The 20,365-nt window shown below is 44.7% G+C and overlaps 1 protein-coding gene across 1 annotated transcript in view; it reads left to right on the top strand.

The window, feature by feature from the left end:
* Positions 1 to 1,355: 1,355 nt before the first annotated feature.
* LOC134348280 (villin-1-like) overlaps positions 1,356 to 20,365 on the top strand; it is a 91,521-nt gene continuing 72,511 nt past the window's right edge. Inside the window, exons 1-4 of the mRNA XM_063051416.1 lie at positions 1,356 to 1,499; positions 12,554 to 12,647; positions 14,593 to 14,667; positions 16,578 to 16,774. Of these exons, the coding sequence (XP_062907486.1) occupies positions 12,573 to 12,647; positions 14,593 to 14,667; positions 16,578 to 16,774 (347 nt within the window). The 5' untranslated portion in view covers positions 1,356 to 1,499; positions 12,554 to 12,572. The remainder of the gene's footprint in view (positions 1,500 to 12,553; positions 12,648 to 14,592; positions 14,668 to 16,577; positions 16,775 to 20,365) is intronic.

Genomic DNA, 20,365 nt, shown 5'->3' with positions numbered 1-20,365 from the left:
CATTCCACAGTCAAAGTCACTTAGATCACGTTTCTTCCCCATTCTGTTGTTTGGTCTGAACAACAACTGAACCTCTTGACCATGTCTGCATGCTTTTATGCATTGAGCTGCTGCCACATGATTGGCTGATTGCAGTAATGGGCAGGTGTACCCAGTGAAATGCTACTGAGTGTATGTTACCTTCCTGGCTCATTGCTTCTAGCAGATGTTGCAAAGAGCTCTACCCGTGATGGAAATGGTTGATTCAATCTCTGTCTGGTGCTGGGTACATGGGTCTCCGTACCAGGCTGTGAAGCAGTCAGAATGCTCTCCACTGTGTACCTGTAGACATTTGTCAGAGTCTTTGATGACATGCTCATTTGGTGTGGCTCGTTCATGTTGCACCAAACTTCTAACCAACTCTAAGATCCATCTAATACTTCCCTCCCATGTTCCCCTCCATTTTTCTATCATCTATGTCCCTGTCTAAGAGTCTCTTAAATGTCCCTAATGTATCTGACTCCATTGTTACCCTTGACAGTGCATTCCACGCACTCTCTGTGTAAAAATTTATCTGTGACATTCTCCCAATACCTTCCTCCATTCAGCATAAAATTATGCACCTCATATTAACCATTTCTGCCCTGGGGAAAAGTCTCTGGCTATCCATTCTATCTATGCCTCTTATCATCATTTTTACCCATATCAAGTCACCTCTCATCCTCCTTCAATGCCAAGAGAGAAGCCATATAGCTCACTCAACCCATTTCTCATAGGACATATTCTCTAATCCAGATATCATCCTCGTAAGCCACTTTTTGGCTCTCGAACTCAATCTTCCTACTAATGGTCTTTAGATGATAGTTTAATGGGAACTCACTCAAATGAGTTGGGCGATTCGTTCAACTGAACACAGAGTCCATTCACACTCACTGGAATAAAGCTATTAGAGTCCTTGAAAAGACTGCAGGCTACAATCACAAATACAAGAGATTCTGCAGATGCTGGAAATCCAGTGCAACACGCATAAAATGCTGGAGGAACTCAGCAGGCCAGACGGCATCTGTGGAGAGATATTAACTGCCGACATTTTGGGCTGAGACTTAATGAGGTCCTGATAAAAGGTTTCGGCCTGAAATGTTGACTGTTTATTACCTTTCATAGATGCTGCCTAACCTATTGAGTTCCTCCCGCACTTTGTGTGTGAGTCTACAACCAATTCATGAACTAATCTTTAACAATTGATCAGCAATGACCAATCACGCCCAGCCGACAAATATTTAACCTAGTTTGGTCATGTCCCACGCCCTGTTCCTTTAATTTGGTAGTGGTGAGTAGTTTTAAGTTTGGTTCATCACTCTCTCACTCTCTCTCTCCTAATTAAACCACGACAGGCTGCCAGTGCTGATTAGCTGTGCAGGTAATTTGTGGGGCGTTCACAGAATCTGTGAGAGCGAAGTCCACCTTGGTCCCGGACAGAATTCTCAGTTTTTCCACCCTGCCAAGCTGCACGTTTGAAGGTAAGCCTCTCTCAGGACTGCGTTTCCCCACTGAATATTGAAGATCATGTCACTTCATGAATTTCTAAAGACTGCTGGAAGTGAACAGCCAGATTCTGCACGAGAGGATAACCAGAATTAACAGCTGATTATCAGGTTTAAAACTTCCTCTCTGGCTGATGTCATAACTTAATTTGTGGCATTACTGTCTCTGGTATGTGTATTAAATCTGAGGTTTTATAAAGCATTGATCAGAATGTATTTGGAGTACTGTGAGCAATTTTGGTTCCCTTATCTAAGGAAAGATGTGCTGGCGTTGGGGCGAGTCCCCAGTAGGTTCATAAGATCTGTTCGTAATCCTCGGAATGAGGTCTGTTCAAGAGCCTGGTGACAGTGGAATAGAAGCTATCCTTCAGCCTGGTGGTACGTGCTGTCAGGTTTTTATATCTTCTGCCCGAGGGGAGGGGGAGAAGAGAGAATGTCTGGGGTGGAGTATTGTGCGCCGTTTCAGCCATTATGGATGTGGTTGCACTGGGGAGAGTGCAGAGGAGATTCACCAGGATGTTGCCTGGGCTGGAGGACTTTATTTATCAGGCTGGGCTTGTGAATTAGGCTAAAAGGTGACATAATGGATATATTAAAATTATGGGGTGCATAGATAAGGTAGATGGTCAAATCATTTTCTCATAGTTATAGGTATCCAAAACAAGAGGAAATACGTTTGAGGTGAGGGCAAGGAGGTTTAAAGGGATCTGAGTTTTTAACAGAGAGAGTTGCTGATACCTGGAACTCGCTGTCAGTGGAGATGGAATCACACGTGATAACTACTTTAAAAAGTATTTTGGCACGAGACCAATCAGCTTCATTGTGGGCACAACACTCCCCACCATTGAGGACATCTTCAAAATGCAATGCCTCAGGAAGGCGGCATCCATCATTAAGGACCCTCCCCGTTTAGGACATGCCCTCTTCTCATTGCTACCATCAGGGAGGAGGTACGGGAGCCTGAAGACACACCGTCAACATTTCAGTCCTGATGAAGGGTCTTGGCCTGAAATATTGACTGTTCATTCCCTTCAGAGGTGTTGCCTAACCTGCTGAGTTCCTCCAGCATTTTGTGTGTGTTGCTCTGGATTTCCACTCACTTCAGAACTTCCTGTGGCTGGATAGTGAAAAATACTTGTTTTGCCTGCCATCTAGACAGGTCATTCCATACATAAGAACAGTGAGGCAGTACAAGGAATACAGATTGCCCAGTATGACACTGCAGTTACAGAGAAGGGGCAGTGCAGGTAGACAAAATGCAAGGATTACAACCAGGGAAATCAGATTTCATCTTTGAGTGTAAAAGAGATCCGTCTGATAGCTTTACAACAGTGGGATAGAAGCTGTCCTTGAGCCAGCCGGTAAATGCTGCCATATTTTTGTATCTTCTGCCTGATGGGAGAGAGGAGAAGAGAGGATGTGTGGGGTTGGAGGGGTCTCTGATTATGCTGGCTGCCTTACAGAGGTAGAGAGAAGTTTAGACGGAGTCCATTGGGGAGGGGTGGGGCGGGGGTGGTTTATATGATATGCTGAGCTGTGTCCGCAACTCTCTGCGGTTTCTTGGACAGTGCAGTTGTCATAGCACGCCATGATGCAACCGGATTGGATGCTTTTTATGTTGCATCTGTAAATATTGGTAAGGATCATAGTGGACATGCCAAATTTCCTTAGCCTTTTGAAGAAGTAACAGGTGTCGGTGTGTTTTCTTGGCTGTAGTGTGCACACAGCTGGACAGGACAAACACAGAACATACAGCATGGAACATGGAGCTTGGAACAGTACATTGTAGTACAATACAGCCCTTCAGCCCACCATGTTGTGCTAACCCTTTAACCTACTGCACAATTAACCAAATCCTTCCCTTGCACACAGCCCATAACCCTGTATTTTTCTTACATTCCTATGCCTATCTGAGTCTTTTAAATGTGCCTAATGTATCACCTCTACCACCACCCCTAACAGAATGCCCCAGGCACCCACTACTCTCTGTGTCAAAGCTGACTTCTAACATTCTGCTAAACTTCCCTCTAATGGACATTGAAAACCTGAACCTAATGATGGGATTGAACTCTTGACCCAGTCTGCATTAACAGAGGACTGATATTGTAACTTTATTTCACCAAAGCCTCTCCACAAACTAACAAAATCGTGTAGAGAGTTGAAATTTTGGGTGGTGGCAGGGAATATGGTGGTGCGGGATCTGAAAGATTGGGCAAGGACAACACAAAGTTCATGAACCAGACAGGTTTTTAATGGCAACCATTTTCAAGGACTCCACAAATTATATTCTCAGTTTTATTTACCTATCCATCTGTCTATCTATCCATATGTCGGCACAGTTCGTCTTTTGTACATTGGTGGTTTATCAGTCTTTGTGTGTAGTTTTTCATTGTATTTGTATTTCTTTGTTCTATTATGAAAATGAATCTCGGGGTAGTATATGGTGACATATACAAACTTTGATAATACATTTACTTTGAACTTCACAAGGCCAGATTTTGTGTAAATAACTGTGGGCGTGCTATGTTGCTGTCAGAATGGGTGGTGATGCTTGCGGGCTGCTCCCAGCACATTCTTTGTTCATGTTGGTTGTTTATGCAAATGATACATTTCATAGTATGTTTCAATATAAATGTTGATACATAAACCTGAATCTGAATTTTAATTAATTCCCACAATGGAGATACAAGGGACTTGGCTTATGTATAGTTTTTCATAAATTCTATTGTATTTCTTTATTTTCCTGTAAACGTCTGCAAGAAAATGAGTCTCAGGATAGTAAATGGTGACACTTACCTACTTTGAGAATAAATGTACTTCGACATTGACTTTGCAATTGCTGGAATCTGGAGTAATAAACTGCTGGGGGAACTCAACGGTTGAGCAGCATTTGTGGTGGGAAGGTATTGTTGACACTTAGGAGTGAACTGATCACAATACTTCGCCTATCCCCACACACACTTACAGACGCGGCTCGACGCATTGAGTTCCTCCAGCTGATTGTTTGTTGATCTAAATTCTGCCATGACCATCACTTAACCCTGTAACTCTGGGCTGACCCTGACCAGTTTTTATCAATGTACCATCGAAAGCATCCTATCCAGAGGCATCACGGCTTGGTCTAGCAACTGTTGTGCCCATTACTGCCAGAAACTGCAGAGAATTATGGACGCTAGGCTCAAGTTTTTGACCCATGTTATCAGATTATTGAACAGCCTCTAGTGCCATAAGATAGATCCCTGACCTCACAGTCTACCTTGTTATGACCTTGCACCTTATTGTCTACCTGCACTGCACTTTCTCTGTAACTGTAACACTTTATGGCTATTGTTTCCGGAGTGGTACCTCAGTGCACTGTTGTATTGAAACGATCTGTATGGATGGTATGCAAAACAAAGTTTTCCACTGTACTTTGGTACTTTGACAATATCAAACCAATTCGCCAATTTACTCCAGGGATTAGCAGCTCAATGGCTGTGACTCTAACCATTCCTCCATCCTGTATGTGAGGATGTGGATGGCAGAGAATGATGGGTCAGTAAGTCAGTGATCTGAATCTTCTCAAATGACAGCAATCCTCTCGGACAGTCATTAATTGTGCTTACTCAGTATTAGGCCTGGTTGTTTCACAGTCCACATGGCCTGAATTCAGTAAACAGAGGGGGATGACCCCACCCATATGGACATTCTTTCTCCCCCCCCCCAACCTCACCCTTCCATCAGGCAGAAGATAGAAGTCCTGGAAGGAAGGGCAGTACAGCAGTGTCGTTGTCAGCGGAACGCTTTGCACCACCAGCAATCCAGGTTCCATTCCCGCCTGCTGTCTGTACGTTCTCCCCGTGACTGTGTGGGTTTCCTCCGGGTCCTCCGGTTTCCTCCCACAGTCCAAAGATGTACGGGCTAGGGTTAGTGAGATGTGGGCATGCTCTGTTGGTGCCCGAAGTAAGGCAACACTTGCGAGCTGCCCACAGTTCATCCTTGGACTATGTTGGTCGTTGATGCAAACAATGCATTTCACCGTATGTTTCGTTGTACATATGACAAATAAAGCTATTCTTCTAGTCTTCTTCTTCACCAGGCTCAAGAATAGCTTCTACCTTGCTGTTAAAAGACTATTAAATAGTTTCCTTGTATGATAAGATGGCATCTCAAAACCTTGACCTCTCAATCTACCTTGTTTTGCCCCTTGCTCCTTATTGTCCACCTGCACCGCACTCTCTCTATAACTGCTACACTTTATCCTGCGTTCTGTCATTGCTTTACCTGTACTACCTCAGTGTTCTGTGTAATGATCTGATCTGTATGAACAGATAAGCTCTTCACTGTATCTTGGTACATGTGACAATAATAAACCAATTCCAATTCCAATTCATGACTGGTGAAAGGAAGGGAAGGGACAAGTTAATTCCAGAACAAGTCAGAACCTACCTGGAGGCAGAAGAGATGACAGTGTGCACTTGACACAAACAGAGTCGTGACACGACCCTTTGGCCGAGCTCGTCCATACTGGCCAGGGTATCTTCCTCAGCCAGTTCCAGTTACTAGCATTTGGCCCATATCCCTCTAAACCTTTCCTCTGCATACTGAGCTTATCATCATGTGCACAAGTAGCGTGAGGGACAGGTGCAATGAAAAACTTGTTTCAGGAATCACAGGTACGTAGGAGCAGACAACACTCAGAGTACAGGATATAAATTAAACAGGACTTAAATTGTACCTGTAAAATGTCATAATTCTAAACTGGAACTAAAAATGTGAAAACCAGGAATTCTCCTGTAGTACTAGACAGGTATATGGAGGAATTTAAGGTGGGGGGTTGAGGGTCGGCACAACATTGTGGGCCGAAGGGCCTGTAATGTGCTGTACTATTCTACGTTCTATATAATTTCCCCAACACCTTCCCTAAACCTGTTGAACACTTCAGTGTCAGAATTAGGTTGTTTTTTTGGCCAGAGGGTGCTGAATCTATGGAATTCACTGCCACGGACATCTGTGGAGTCCAAGTCACTGGGTAGGTTTAAAGCAGAGGTTGAGAGGTTCTCGATTAGTAAGGGCAACTAGGTTACGAGGAGAAGACAGGGGAATGGGGTTAAGAGGGAGGACAAATCAACTATGATGGAATGGTGGAGCAGACTTGGTGGATCACATGGTCTAATTCTGCTCCTGTATCTTATAGTTTTATTAACAGTGACATACACTCAGTGACCAGTTTATTATGTACAGGAGTGGAATATGGTCTGGTCTTCGGCTGCTGTAACCTGTCCACTTCAAGGCTTGATGTGTTGTGCGTTCAGAGATGCCCTTCTAAACGCCACTATTGTGACGCTGAAGTTACACTTTGACTTCGGCTCTTTGTGGGAATGGGACCTGCTCTCAGGGCCCTCATGACGGGCTGCTTTTTGATATCCCAAGGACACGGCCTGGAGGGTGAGTGCGCCTTCAGGGTTCTGGATTTTTGTGGCTAGGGGGATGTGCTGAATCTAGGCTGATGCCCCTGACTGAAGCATCGCGGGAGAACACGGAACATTGGGAGCAGCGGGTTAGCTGCCAGGGGTCGTGTGTCCGGAGAGCTGTGCCTTCTTGCTGCCGACTCTCTGGGCACAGAGCTCAGTAAAAGCAGTACAACAGACTTTTCACACCATAAGTCGGCGAGTTGTTTTGTTATGTCTCCCCTCTCCCTGTGAAACAGGGGTACCTCTTTTTCCCTTATTTGGGAGAGAGATAGACTGTGGTATGTCGAATTACTGGGCGAACAAGTAATTTTCAGGGTACTGCAAATCTGTATCTTTATTGATGCTTTGCTGCACGCTTGAGTGCTCAGTGGAGGGTGCGGATGGTTTTTTTGCTGGTGGGGGTGAGGGTGGGATTGTTGTTTCGCTGCTGCTTGTGTGTGGGAGGGGGAGTTGGGGGGAGGTTTTGGGGTTCTAACATTTTAACTGTCACTCATTCTTTGGGGCACTTCTCAGGTTTCGTGGATGGTTGCGAAGAAAAAGAATTTCAGGATGTATATTGTATACATTTCTCTGACCTTGAACTTTGAAAGAGATATCAAAGATAGAAATAGAGCTGTTTCTGAAGATGCAAGCAGAGGAGTTGCTATTTAGCATCATTTTGACTTTGCTCTACCTTCACTTCCTGTCAGCTTGAACCAGTCTGGACATTCTCACCTGACCTATCTCATTAAGAAGGTTTTTTTAACACAAAAATTCTGCTTACCAGATGTTTCTTTTTCGCACTTTCTTTGTAAACTCTAGAGACTGTTGTGTGTGAAAACCCCAGGAGATCATCAGTTTCTGAGTTACTCAAACCACCCCATCTGGCACCAACAATCATTCCACAGTCAAAGTCACTTAGATCACATTTCTTCCCCATTCTGATGTTTCGTCTGAACAACTACTGAATCTCTTGATCATGTCTGCATGCTTTAATGTATTGAGTTGCTGCCACATGATTGGCTGATTAGATACTTGCATTAACAAGCCGATGTATAGGAGTGGCACCTGAGTGTATGTGGTGAATTATGTTGTTTTTGTCAACTGAAACTTTAACAAGAGGCAATGACGTGTTACTGAGCAACAGTATTGAATGAGATGGAGCTGAAACACATGTTACCCTTGGTGATACTGAGTAGTGAAGGGGATTGAGGGGTTGGACAAACGTGAATAGGGTTTTTCATAAGTCAGGAGTACAAAGGTGTGTGAGTCAATGCTAAAGGTACTGTGCGATGAGATGAGTCAGGAGCAGGGTCAAAGATTTCTCTCTTACTGATGGTAGTTGATAAAATCCTGCACTTTCCTAATTCAAAACCTTTTTATGACTCATGTCTGTTCGAGTACGGTTGTAAACTATTGGCTCCTATTCCTACATTTATAGCCCTCTTTCCCATAACCTGTGATAAACGGCACCCTGCACATTTCTCCCATTTGACCTTTGAACCCCTGCTGTAACCAGGGATCAGAGAGGATGGTGGCTGCCCTGATGCAGAGCAGAAACCCAGCTGGGCAAAATGTCGGGTCTAGGACGACATGGACCTTGAACTGGGGCAAGAGGGCTGCCTCGTCCTTGCTGATGTGTCCACATCTGTTCTGGGTTCCTCACGGAAGGTGGAGGATGCCCTTGGAGGGAATGAGTACATTTACCAGAAAGTTTACTTCTGACATCTCCCCCAAACTTTCCTCCAATCACTTTAAAATTATGACCCTTGATTTTGCCATTTCCACCCTGGGAAGAAGTCTCTGGCTGTCCATTTGGTCCATCGCTTTTATCATCTTGTACACCTCTATTAAGTTAACTCTCATCCTCCTTCGCTCCAAAGAGAAAAGACGTAGCCTGCTCAACCCATCTTCATCAGACTGTTAAGGCAGGAAAGGCTACTGGTTCAATGGGAGTAGTACAGATTAGTAGATGTTCATGGTGGGACAAAGATCCTGTTGCTGTGCTGAATGGCTTAATGACTTTTTGACTCTGCTGAGAGCTATAGGGTATTCATACTCGTTAATCATAGAACAATGCTAGCACATACTGGGGTGGCAGTAAAGATACGTACTTTTAAGAGTTGTTTAGATAGCCACATTGAGTGTGAGGAAAATGGAAGGATATGGACAATGTATAGGCATAAGGGATTAGTTTAGTTGGCCATTTGATAACTGGTTTAATTGGTTCAGCACAACATTGTGGGCCGAAGGGCTTGTTCCATGTCCTCTGTCCTCATACAACATGGGAGCATGCCCTTCGGCCCAACTCAGCCCTGCTGACCATGGTGCACGCCAAGCTAGTCCCAGTTGCCCATGATTGGTTCAGATCTCTCTTACCACCACCGCCCCCCGTCCATATTCCTATCGAAACGTCTTTTAAACATTATGATTGTATCTGCCTCAATCACACTACACTTTGCATGAAGATGCCCTCAATTCAAGTTAACGGGGCTGTTATGAAGGCTTATGGTGTGCTGACCTCAGGAGAAGGAAATCGGAGGTCCATGAGGCCAGTGCTCATTGGTAAATCAGAGTTGGGAAGGTTCAGCAACTGTAAGTTCCTCGGTGTTATCGTTTCAGAGAATGCACCCAGCACATTCAGTAAGTGCAATTACGAAGCAAGCACGGCACACCTCTGCTTAGGAGTTTGCTAAGGAACTTTGACAAACCTCTATCGATGTGTGGTGAAGAGTGTACTGATTGGTTGCTTCATGGTCTGGTATGGAAACATCAATGCCCTTGAATGGAAATTCCTGCAAAAAGTAGTGAATTTGGCCCTGCCTATCACAGGTAAAGCCCTCCCCCACCACTGAGCACATCTACATGAGTGCTGTCACAGGAAAACAGCACCCATCATCAAGAAACCCCCACTGTCCAGGTTCTCTTCTTGCTGCTGCCAACAGTGTGAAAATACAGGTGCCTCAGGACCCACACTTCCAGGTTCAGGAACAGTTCTTGCCCCTCAACCATCAGGCCCTTGAATCAGAGGAGATAACTTCACTCAACTTCTCTTACCCCATCACTGAACTGTTCCCACAAGCTATGAGCTCACTTTCAAGGGCTCTTCATCTCATGTTCTTAATATTTGTTACTTATTTATTCATTGTTATTATTACTATTATTTCTTTTTTTTCTCTTTCTTTCTGTATTTTCACATTGGTTGCTTGCTCGTCATGTTTAGGTATGGTCATTCACTGATTCTATTGTGTTTTTTGTATTTACTATGAATGCCTGCAAGAATATAAATCCGAGGATTGTATATGATGACATATCTATGCTTTGATACCAAATGTACTTTGGACTTTAATTACTCAGGGGAATTGAGGTGCAGATCCATAATACTTTAGTTCGACCTCATTAGACTGCAAAGTGATTTAAGTGGTCATAGTGTTACTAAACTGTACTGTATAGTGTCTGTTTTAAAATCTCTCCCCTCTCAGATTTAACATGTGCATTTTGATGTTCGCCATCCTCAGGGAAAAATACAGTACATATTCCCCTATCTATGCCCCTCATGATTTCTGCCCTTCCTTTTGGGGTAGTGAACTGAGAGGTCCCTATCACAGGCGGGTATGGTGATTCAGGGGTTTAATGAGGTGGATTCAAGGGTGACATGGTAGTGTAGTGGTTGGCGTAATGCTTTACAGCAGCCAGCTCTAAGGTTCCATTCCCGCCACTGCCTGTAAGGAGTTTGTACATTATCCCAACGACCGCGTGGGTTTCCTCCGGGTGCTCTGGTTTCCTCCCACATTTCAAAGATGTACGGGTTGGGGTTCATACATTGTGGGCATGCTATGTTGGCACCTGAAGTGTGGCGATATAATCGCGGGCTGCCTCCAGCACATCCGTGGACTGCGTTGGTCATTGATGCAAATCGACGTGTCTCACTGTACGTGTGACAAATAAATACAGCTAAAAGGCAAAAAAGCTAATAAAATGGATGACGACAATCTTTCTCCCAGGATAGGGGAATAAAGTTTTAAAGTGCAAAGTTTTAAGTTGAGTAGAGATAGAGTTAAATAGCACCGGAGGGGCAACTTCTTCCCCCCGAGGGTGGTGGGTAACCACATATAAACGTCATGATACCTGCAGGCTTCCCAGCACAATCCTCACTGATTTGATTTGATGCAAACGATACATTTCACTGTACGTTTCGATGTACATGTGACCAGTGAAGTTATCTATAGATGAATGGGTGTGAAGAGAGGTACTGACCTCCTGCACTCTCTTGAGTTTTATAAGACATCGATCAAATTGAATTTGGAGTACTGTGAGCAGTTTTGGGGCCCTTATCTAAGAAATCCAGAAGTTTACAGAATGGTCTTGGGAATGAAAGAATTAACATGAGGAGCATTTGATGGCTCTAGGCCTGTACTCACAGGAGTTTAGAAGAATGAGGGAAATCTTACTGAAACTTGTTGAATATTGAAAAGCCAAGGCAGAGTGGATGTGGAGAGAATGTTTCCAATAGGAGGAGAGTCTAGGACCAGAGGACACTGGCTCAGAATAGAAGGACGTCCCTTTAGAAAGAGATGAGGTGGGATTCCTTTAGCCAGAGCGTGGTGAATATGTGGAATTCATTGCCACAGACGGCTATGAAGGCCAAATCCATTTAAAGTGGGGGATGATAGGTTCTTGATTAGTAAGGGTGTCAAAGGTTTTGGGGAGAAGGCAAGAGAGTGGAGTTGAAAAGGATAATAAATCAGCCATGATGGAATGGTGAAGCAGACTCGATGGGCTGAATGGCCTAATTGTGCTCCTATGTCTTATGGTCTTCTGGTTGCCTGTTCTGTCGTCTGATCACAGCAGGGTTTGACTCTGATAGGGAGCCCCATTCCATGCACCAGCACAGAGCTTCACAGAGCAAACACTTTGTGACAGCTTTATGCAGAAAGAACTCCCTGCTTGGAGGTATCAAGACTGGGGGGAGGGGGGAGCGGTGAACAGAGGGGAAGGCTATCAGATCCGTCCTTGCAGTGGGATCTGGACCAGCTGGAAAAATTAGCTGAATAGGCAAAATCTTTTGGTTCTATTGCACTCCTCAAAGACCTACCTACCCTGGTTTGTCCTCCCAAAGTACAAAACCTCACATTTCTCTGCATTAAATTCCATCTGCCATTTTCCATCTAGTCCAGATCCCGCTGTGTGCTTTGTAACCTTCCTTGCTGTCCACTACGTCCCCACTCCTGGTGTCATTTGCAAAACTCAATGCACTGCGTAACAATTAGATTGGTATAATCAGTATGCAAGACAAGTTTTTCATTGTACCTTGGTACATCTGACAGTAATAAACCAATTCCAATACTGTAAATTAACCCGAGTGTTAACGTGAGGGGTGGAATCGGGGGAACAATGATGGGAAAGTTGTGCGGAACAAAATGGGATTACTGTAAATGCTGGTGTGGACTTGAAGGGCCTGGTCCTGTCCCAGATGGCTCTCTGACTCCCTGTTTATCTTGAGCAACTTCATCACTTTGATCCTTCTCTGGCCGTGCCTCTGTTAGTGAGCTACTCAAACTCCTGTTGATCACTATCTTTACACCTTTGTTTTTGAAGGTGATCCACACAGAACACCATGCCGGACCTGACCTCGGACATCTCCAGGAGCTTGAAGAAGAGCACGCCTGGCATTCAGATATGGCGAATCGAGGCAAGTGGAGAAGGGACTCATATTTATCTTGAGGGAGTGGGCAGAGCAGCCAGGGGAAGCCACAAACACAAGAGATCCAGCAGATGCTGGAAATCTACACACAAAATGCTGGAGAAACTCAGTAAGTCAGGCAGCATCTACAGAGAGGAATGAACAGTCAAAGTTTCAGGCCGAGACCCTTCTTCATCATAAATTCTACAGCATTTTGCCATGACAGCATTCCTCAGCATTACGTGAGGGGAAGTCACGTTAGGTTTCACTGAGCTGCTGTTGTGTGTATGAACACAATGACACTATAGATTCATAACATGCTCAGTTTTTTGCAGATGTGACCTTAATGATGGCCCCTCAATTTGGCAGAAGGAAGCCAAGACTTCCTACCTTTCTCAGAGGGTATGAAAAGCAAAGCTTCAGTGCTATACAGTATATAAAAAACAGTGGCTACCACAATTACTTCACTACAAATAGACAATACACATTAAACCAAAACGTTCCCATCTCTATCAATGATGACAAATACACCCCGCGGAGCCCAACGGTCCCAGAACACCTCTAAGGTCTCCGTGGACTGCGTGTGTTCCTTTTCAATATTTACCCGAGCACGAACATACTCCTTAAACATTGCTAGGCAGTCTACCCAGGCAGATCCTTCCGCCACCCGTTTCCAAGACCCTCAGATGGCTGTTTTCGCCAGCCTCAGGAGCAAGTTGATAAGGACATCCTCATCCCTCCATGCCGCCCTCCTTACTGTATGACCATATATGAATAGGCTGGGGCTAAAATGCAACCAGAAGGCAAGAAGCAGCCCATGTAAATAGGCAAAAAGGGGCAGCAGCCTCACACACCCCATGTACATATGGTACACGGTCTCCTCCAGCCCGCAGAAGTGACATGCGGCTGGGAGAACCATGTACAAACTAAAGAATTTATTACAAGGCACTGCTCTATGCAGCAGCCTCCAGCTGAGATCCCCAAGGTGCATGGGAAGAACTCCCTCGTAAAGGGACTTCCATTGGGGACCCTCCCACCTCACCCCCAGGTGGAAAGACCCACTGCCATTGCGTGTCGGGACGGTGGACAAGGGCAAAGAAGTGGAGGGTGTGTAGCAGCAGCCCATACAGGTACCTCCTACTTACATCCCTGAATGGGATTGTGGGTGTTGAGGAGACACGGCTCAAGCTGATCCCGGGAGTGTGTGATAGGACAATGTGGAGGGAGCTTAACTCTGTGTCTGACCCCGGGAGTGTGTGATGGGACAGTGTGGAGGGAGCTTAACTCTGTGTCTGACCCCGGGAGTGTGTGATGGGACAGTGTGGAGGGAGCTTAACTCTGTGTCTGACCCTGGGAGAGTGTGATGGGACGGTGTAGAGGGAGCTTCACTCTGTGTCTGACCCTGGGAGTGTGTGATGGGACAGTGTAGAGGGAGCTTCACTCTGTGTCTGACCCTAGGAGTATTTGATGAGACGGTGAAGGGGCAGCTTGAACCTGTTGAAACCCAGGCAACTATTGTGAGAGAGTTTTTAAATATAAAATTGCATCACTCCAACCAAAGCCAACAGACCAACTATGTAACACACATAAAAGTTGCTGGTGAATGCAGCAGGCCAGGCAGCATCTCTAGGAAGAGGTGCAGTCGACGTTTCAGGCCGAGACCCTTCGTCAGGACTAACTGAACAAGAGAAAATCTGCAGATGCTGGAAATGCAGGTCCTGCCGAAGGGTTTCGTCCTGAAACATCGACTGTACTTGTTTTCCATAGATGCTGCCTGGCCTGCTGAGTTCCTCCCGCATTTTGTGTGAACTACATGCTCAGTTAGGTGGGCGCTGTGGTTGGTGTGGACGATGTGGGCTGAAGGCCTGTATCTATGCTGTATTGCTCTAAGGCTCTATGAGCTAGTGTTTCCAAAGCAAGTTTCTATTTTCACTTGTGGTTTTATTCCTTTTAGAAAATGCTGATGGTTCCTGTTCCTCAGCGGTCCTATGGAAACTTTTACGATGGGGATTGTTACATCCTGTTTGCAGTAAGTAGGTTCTGTAACACCCTGGACTCCCTGTCTCCCCCACCCCTCTTTGGCTCCCAGCTCAATGAACGACTCATTTTTAACCCTCTCAACCTTGTTCTTTTACCTCCCTTGTTTGTGTTAAACCTCTTGAACATGAAGCCTTCAACATATTTGTCAAATCCTTCCTTCCTAGATGTTCTTAGGTTCATAGGGATGGTTCGGAGACAGTGAGGTGTTAGGGGTCAGGTTAGGGTTTAGGGACAGGGATGTGGGGAATTAGAGGTCAGGCTGTAGTCTAGGCCTCCGCTCTGCATTCCGATTTTGAAGGCCAGCAACGTGGATGGGGGACAAAGGACATATGTGGTCAGATGTTCGGCTGGCAGACCGGCGAGGACAAGGGCTGCTGGAGCACCAGGCACATGTTTGGAGGGATATGGCTGAAACACAGGCATAAGAGACTAGCACAGATGGGAGTTCTGGTTGGTATGAGCATTGGGCTGTTTCCATGTTGTGTCAAAGGGAGACAGAGTGGGGCAGTGAACTAAAGTGACAGGATCTCAAGACAATTTCGCCAACCAGATGGGGGTATGCCAAGCTGGAAGCGATGGGTTTTCTTCTGGGAGTGGACGAGGCTGTGAAGCAACATAGTTAATGTGTATAAAATGGAAGGGGTTGTATTGAGTAACAAGACTAAATGCCCGTAACTGTGTTTCAAAAACTGGGAGTGGGTGTAGACAAATAGAGGAGAGATATAGAAGAAAATAAGCCCCATGGTGGTCCAGTGGTTCTAGTACAAGAGATGGAGGGAGTCCTTGTTGCTAAACTGAGGCATGGCATGCTAGTGCAGTGTTTTACAGCACCAGCAATCAGCAATTGGGGTTCGATGCCCACCTCTGCCTGTCAGAGCCTTGTGACCACATGAATGATTAGATTCGATTATGAGGACATGCAGTCCTCTTTTATTGTCATTTAGAAATGCATGCATTAAGAAATGATACAATGTTCCTCCAGAATGATATCACAGAAACACAAGACAAACCAAGACTAAAAAAACTGACAAAAAACACATAATTATAACATATAGTTACAACAATGCAAAGCAATACTGTAATTTGATAAAGAGCAGACCATGGGCAGGATGATGAGTGGGCATGCTACGTGGTGCCGGAAATGTGGTGACACTCGCGGGCTTTTGGTTGTTGATGCAAATGACACATTTCACTCCCTGGTTCGATGTACATGTAGCAAATAAAGCACACCAAGAGAAGATGTTCCCCCCTCAGGCTCCCTTAAATATTTCCCTATTTCAGTTCCTCTTAAAATAAACCTGACTTGTAAGTCTCCTTTAAACTTCCCCCTTTGAAAATTATGCTCACTAGTATTTGAATTTCGACTCTGGGGATAAAGTCTCTGGCCTATCTGCAGTATTACTTTTCATGACGGTATAAACTTCCATCAGCTCTCTCCTCACCCTCCAACGCTCCGAAGAAAACAACCCAAATATGACCATCCTCCCTTCATTTTAAGCCCATCACCCCTGCTGGAGCATAGACCGCCGACAACAGCTCGTCGGGGTCTCTGTCCTGGACCAGGCTTTCAAGCTGTCTCCAGGTGTAGCCCATCTTGGAAGATCCTTTCCTTCCAGGGATAAGGTCTTTGGGGCTACTGTTGGCATTCCTACGGAATAGGGTTGCTAGCCCCAGGCTCAATCCTCCTCCTTTTGCGGCTCAGACTGGGACCTTCCAGCTGGAGTTCTCCTTATAGAGGATGCTCTTTAATCCAGGTAGCATCTTGATAAACTTCTTTTGCTCCTTCTCCAAAGTATCCACATCTTCCTGTACACAATACTCCAAAATGCTCTAAGGTTCAGTCACTCTCCACAGTGCACGGTTCCAGACAATAAACCCAGCATCTCATACTCTCCACAGACTCGCAAAATGAGAGGTTCCTTCACCTACGACATTCACTTCTGGGTCGGAGCGAACTCGAGCCAGGACGAGCAGGGAGCATCTGCCATCTACACCATGCAGTTGGACGATTTCCTTGGAGGGGTGGCCGTACAGCACCGCGAGGTCCAGGGGCATGAGTCCCAGATGTTCAAAGGTTATTTCAAGAAGGGCTTTATGTGAGTACAGTCTCCTGTTAACGTTTCAAACATAGAACATTGCAGCATAGTACGGGTACTTTGGCCTGTGATGTTGTAACTTGTAATCTACTCTAAGATCAATCTAACCCTTCCTCCTACGTACCCTCCAATTTTCTTTCATCCATGTGCCTAAGAGCTTCTTAAATGTCCATCCTGTATCTGTCTCTACCATCACCCCCAGCAGGGTGTTTTATGCACCCACCATTCTCTGTGTGCAAAAAACTTGCTTCTGATACCCCCCTCCTATATTTTTCCCCAATCACCTTAAAATTATGCCTCCTGCTATTAGCCATTTCCACCCTGGAGAAAGGTCTCAGGCTATCCACTCAATCTAAGCCACTTATCATCTTGTACACCTTGAAGGTCTCATCCTCTTTCACTCCAAAGAGAAAAACCTTAGCTTACTCAACCTTTCCTCAGACGACATGCTCTCTAATCCAGGCAGAATTCTGGTAAGTCTCCTCTGCCCTCTCTCCAAAGCCTCCACATCCTTCCTATAATGAGGTGACCAGAATTGAACACAGTATTTCAAGTGTGGTTTAACTGGAGGTTTGGTAGAGCTACAACATGATCACATAGCTCTTGAATTCAATTCCCTGACCAATGTAGTCCAACCCATCATGCGTAAAACCACTCTATCAACTCTCATTTGCCCAATTTGCTGGGAGCTTGGGCTTATTGACTCAATCTTTCATATTCTAGGCCATCAGATCCCTCAGAGGGACCAAAGAATGCAGATCAATAATTCCTTGAAAGTGACAGCACAGGTAGTTATGGTCATAAGGATAGCTTGTCCTCACATTGGGCTTCATCGGAGTACTGAGTACAGGAGTTGGGATGTTATATTGAATTTGTATAAGATATTGGTGAGGCCACATTTGGAGTATTGTGTGCAGTTCTGGTCACCTACAGGAAAGAGATCATCATCATCATCATCATCATCATCAGGTGCCGTGCCCAGTTTGAGCTTTGACTGCCATGGCCCACACACTCCTGTTTCGGGTCAAGTGGATCAATTCACTGGTATTCATTTCCAGTTCTCTGGCTGCTGTCTCCATCATCATTTGTCTTTGTCTTCCTCTTGCTTTCTTCCCTTCAATTTTTCCCATAATTACCATGCATTCTAACTCCTCTTTCCTAATCACATGTCTAATGAAGTTACGTTGCCTTTTCATGATCTCATACATTATTTCTCTTTTTGTGTTTGCTCTGTCCATGACATCCTCATTAGATATTTGTTTCATCCATGATATTCTTTGCATCTTCCTCAAAAATCACATCTCTGCTGCTTCAATTTGTTTCCTCATGTTATTAGATATTGTCCAATATTCTGAGCCATATAACATAACTGGATAAACGTAACATTTCATTACTCTGAGGCAGGTTGTCATGCCTAGTTTAGTATTGGTCAGTATACTCTTCATTCTCGTAAAGGTGTCTTTTGCCATCCCTATTCTTCTTTTGATGTCCATGTCACACCTGCCATCTGATGTCACCCAGCTTCCTAAGTAGCAAAAGTTCTGTACTTGTTTTAAGTCTTCCCCGTTTATTCTCAGCCTGCAGATAGGATTCTCCTTCTTTTTGGATATCACCATACATTCTGTCTTTTTGCAATTGATAGATAGACCCATTTTTGCACTTTCTTCAACAACTATATCAATTAAGTTTTGTAGTTCTTCTTCCGTACTTGCAATTAACACAGTGTCATCCGCATATCTGAAATTATTGATGTTTTCACCACCAACTTTGATTCCCAAGATGTCTCTTATTTTTTGTAATATTGTTTCACTGTACACATTAAGTAAATCAGGGGAGAAAACACACCCCTGTCTAACGCCTCTCTTGATTTTCATAAACGGACTCACTCCTCCATCTATTCTTACAGCGGCAGTTTGTTCCCAGTACAGATTTCTGATTAGGTGGAGGTCTTTCGAATCTAGATCTAGAGTTTTCTGTAATATTTCAAATAACTTATCGTGCTTCACTTTATCAAATGCTTTTGTGTAGTCAATAACACAAACAAACAAATCTTTTTTGCACTTGAATAGCTCATTCTGATAGTATCCTCAACATCAATATTGCATTTCTTGTACCTTTATCGCCCTTGAAGATTATGGAATTGAAAAACTTACTGATTTAATCAATGACATTTATGAGACTAGAATAATACCAGAAGAGATGAAAGTATCAGTATTTATCACTCTTCCTAAGAAACCTGGAAAAATATCAATAAGATTGAAAGGATACAGAGAAAATTTACAAGGATGTTGCTGGAGCTTGAGAACTGGAGTTAAAGGGAAAGATTGAATGGGTTAGGAGCATTGTTTCCTCTAATTTGTAATGAGCAGTGATTAGAAATAGAAGTTATAGATTACGGGTGAAAGGTGAAATATATAAAGGAAACCTGAGGGGAACTTCTTCACTCCGAGAGTGGTGTGCGTGGAGCAATCTGCCAGCTGACAAGGTGAATGAAGGTTCAATCGCAATATTTAAGTGATGTTTGGATAAGTACAGTACGTGGATGGGAGAGGTATGGAGGGCTATGGTCTAGGTGTGGGTGGTGGGTCCGGGCAGAATAACAACTCAGCATGGGCTAGACGGGCGAAAGGGCCTGTTTCTGTGCTTTGGCATTATATGACTCCATTTCCCGTGCTGAAATTCTCCGTAAGAAAACATCTTCTTGAACCATTGCAGTCCTAACCCCACAGTGCTCCCGAGGGTGCAGAGGTGTTCCCACGGCAATGTTCCCTCTAAGGTGAGCGTGTGTGAGCACAAACACCTCCTTCGCTACTCGTGCACAAAGGGATTTAAACTGCGCACGAGAGGCTGTCACCTTCCACCTTGTTTGCACGTTAAGTATATTTAACGACAGTACCTTTTAACCCAATGAGATCTCCCACCAGGAAGGACAAGAGCAGCAGTTGCAGGAGAATACCACCACCTGCAGGTTCCCCTCTCAGTCACGTAGCTCCCTGTTCTGGAAATATATCTCCATCCTTTCATCGCCACTGGTTTTAAGCCTTGAAACCCCTCCCTACCAGCACTGTGAACCACAGAACCACAAGGAGACAATATCCACCAGCAATGCCCTGATGTGAACCATCTCCTCACCTTGCTGAAATACAGAGGTTTGTCACATCTTCATCTCAATAGATTCCAACTACACTGGGCTTGTCAAACAAGTCCTACAAAAATCCTACAAAAAGTAGTGGATGCAGCCCAGTCCATCACAGGTAAAGCCCTCCCCAACATTGAACACATCTACATGGAGCACTGTGGCAGGAAAGCCGCATCCAACAGGCCCCTCACCACCCAGGCTGTGCTCTTTGCTCTCTGCGGCTATCAGGAGCCTCAGGACTCGCGCCACCAGGTTCAGGAACAATTATTACCCCTCAACCGTCAGGCCCTTGAACCAGAGGGGATAACTTCACTAACTGAACTGTTCCCACAATGTATGGACTCACTTTCAAGGACTCATCTTCTCACGTTCTTGATATTTATTAATTATTTATTATTATTATCATCTTGTTTTTTCTTCTTTCTCTATTTGCACAGGTTATTGTCTTTTGC

Source organism: Mobula hypostoma, chromosome 6, assembly GCF_963921235.1.
Source record: "Mobula hypostoma chromosome 6, sMobHyp1.1, whole genome shotgun sequence".
NCBI classification, from domain to species: Eukaryota; Metazoa; Chordata; class Chondrichthyes; order Myliobatiformes; family Myliobatidae; genus Mobula; species Mobula hypostoma.
The sequence above is the reverse complement of the archived record's forward strand: the minus strand, read 5'-3'. Positions and strand labels throughout refer to the sequence as shown.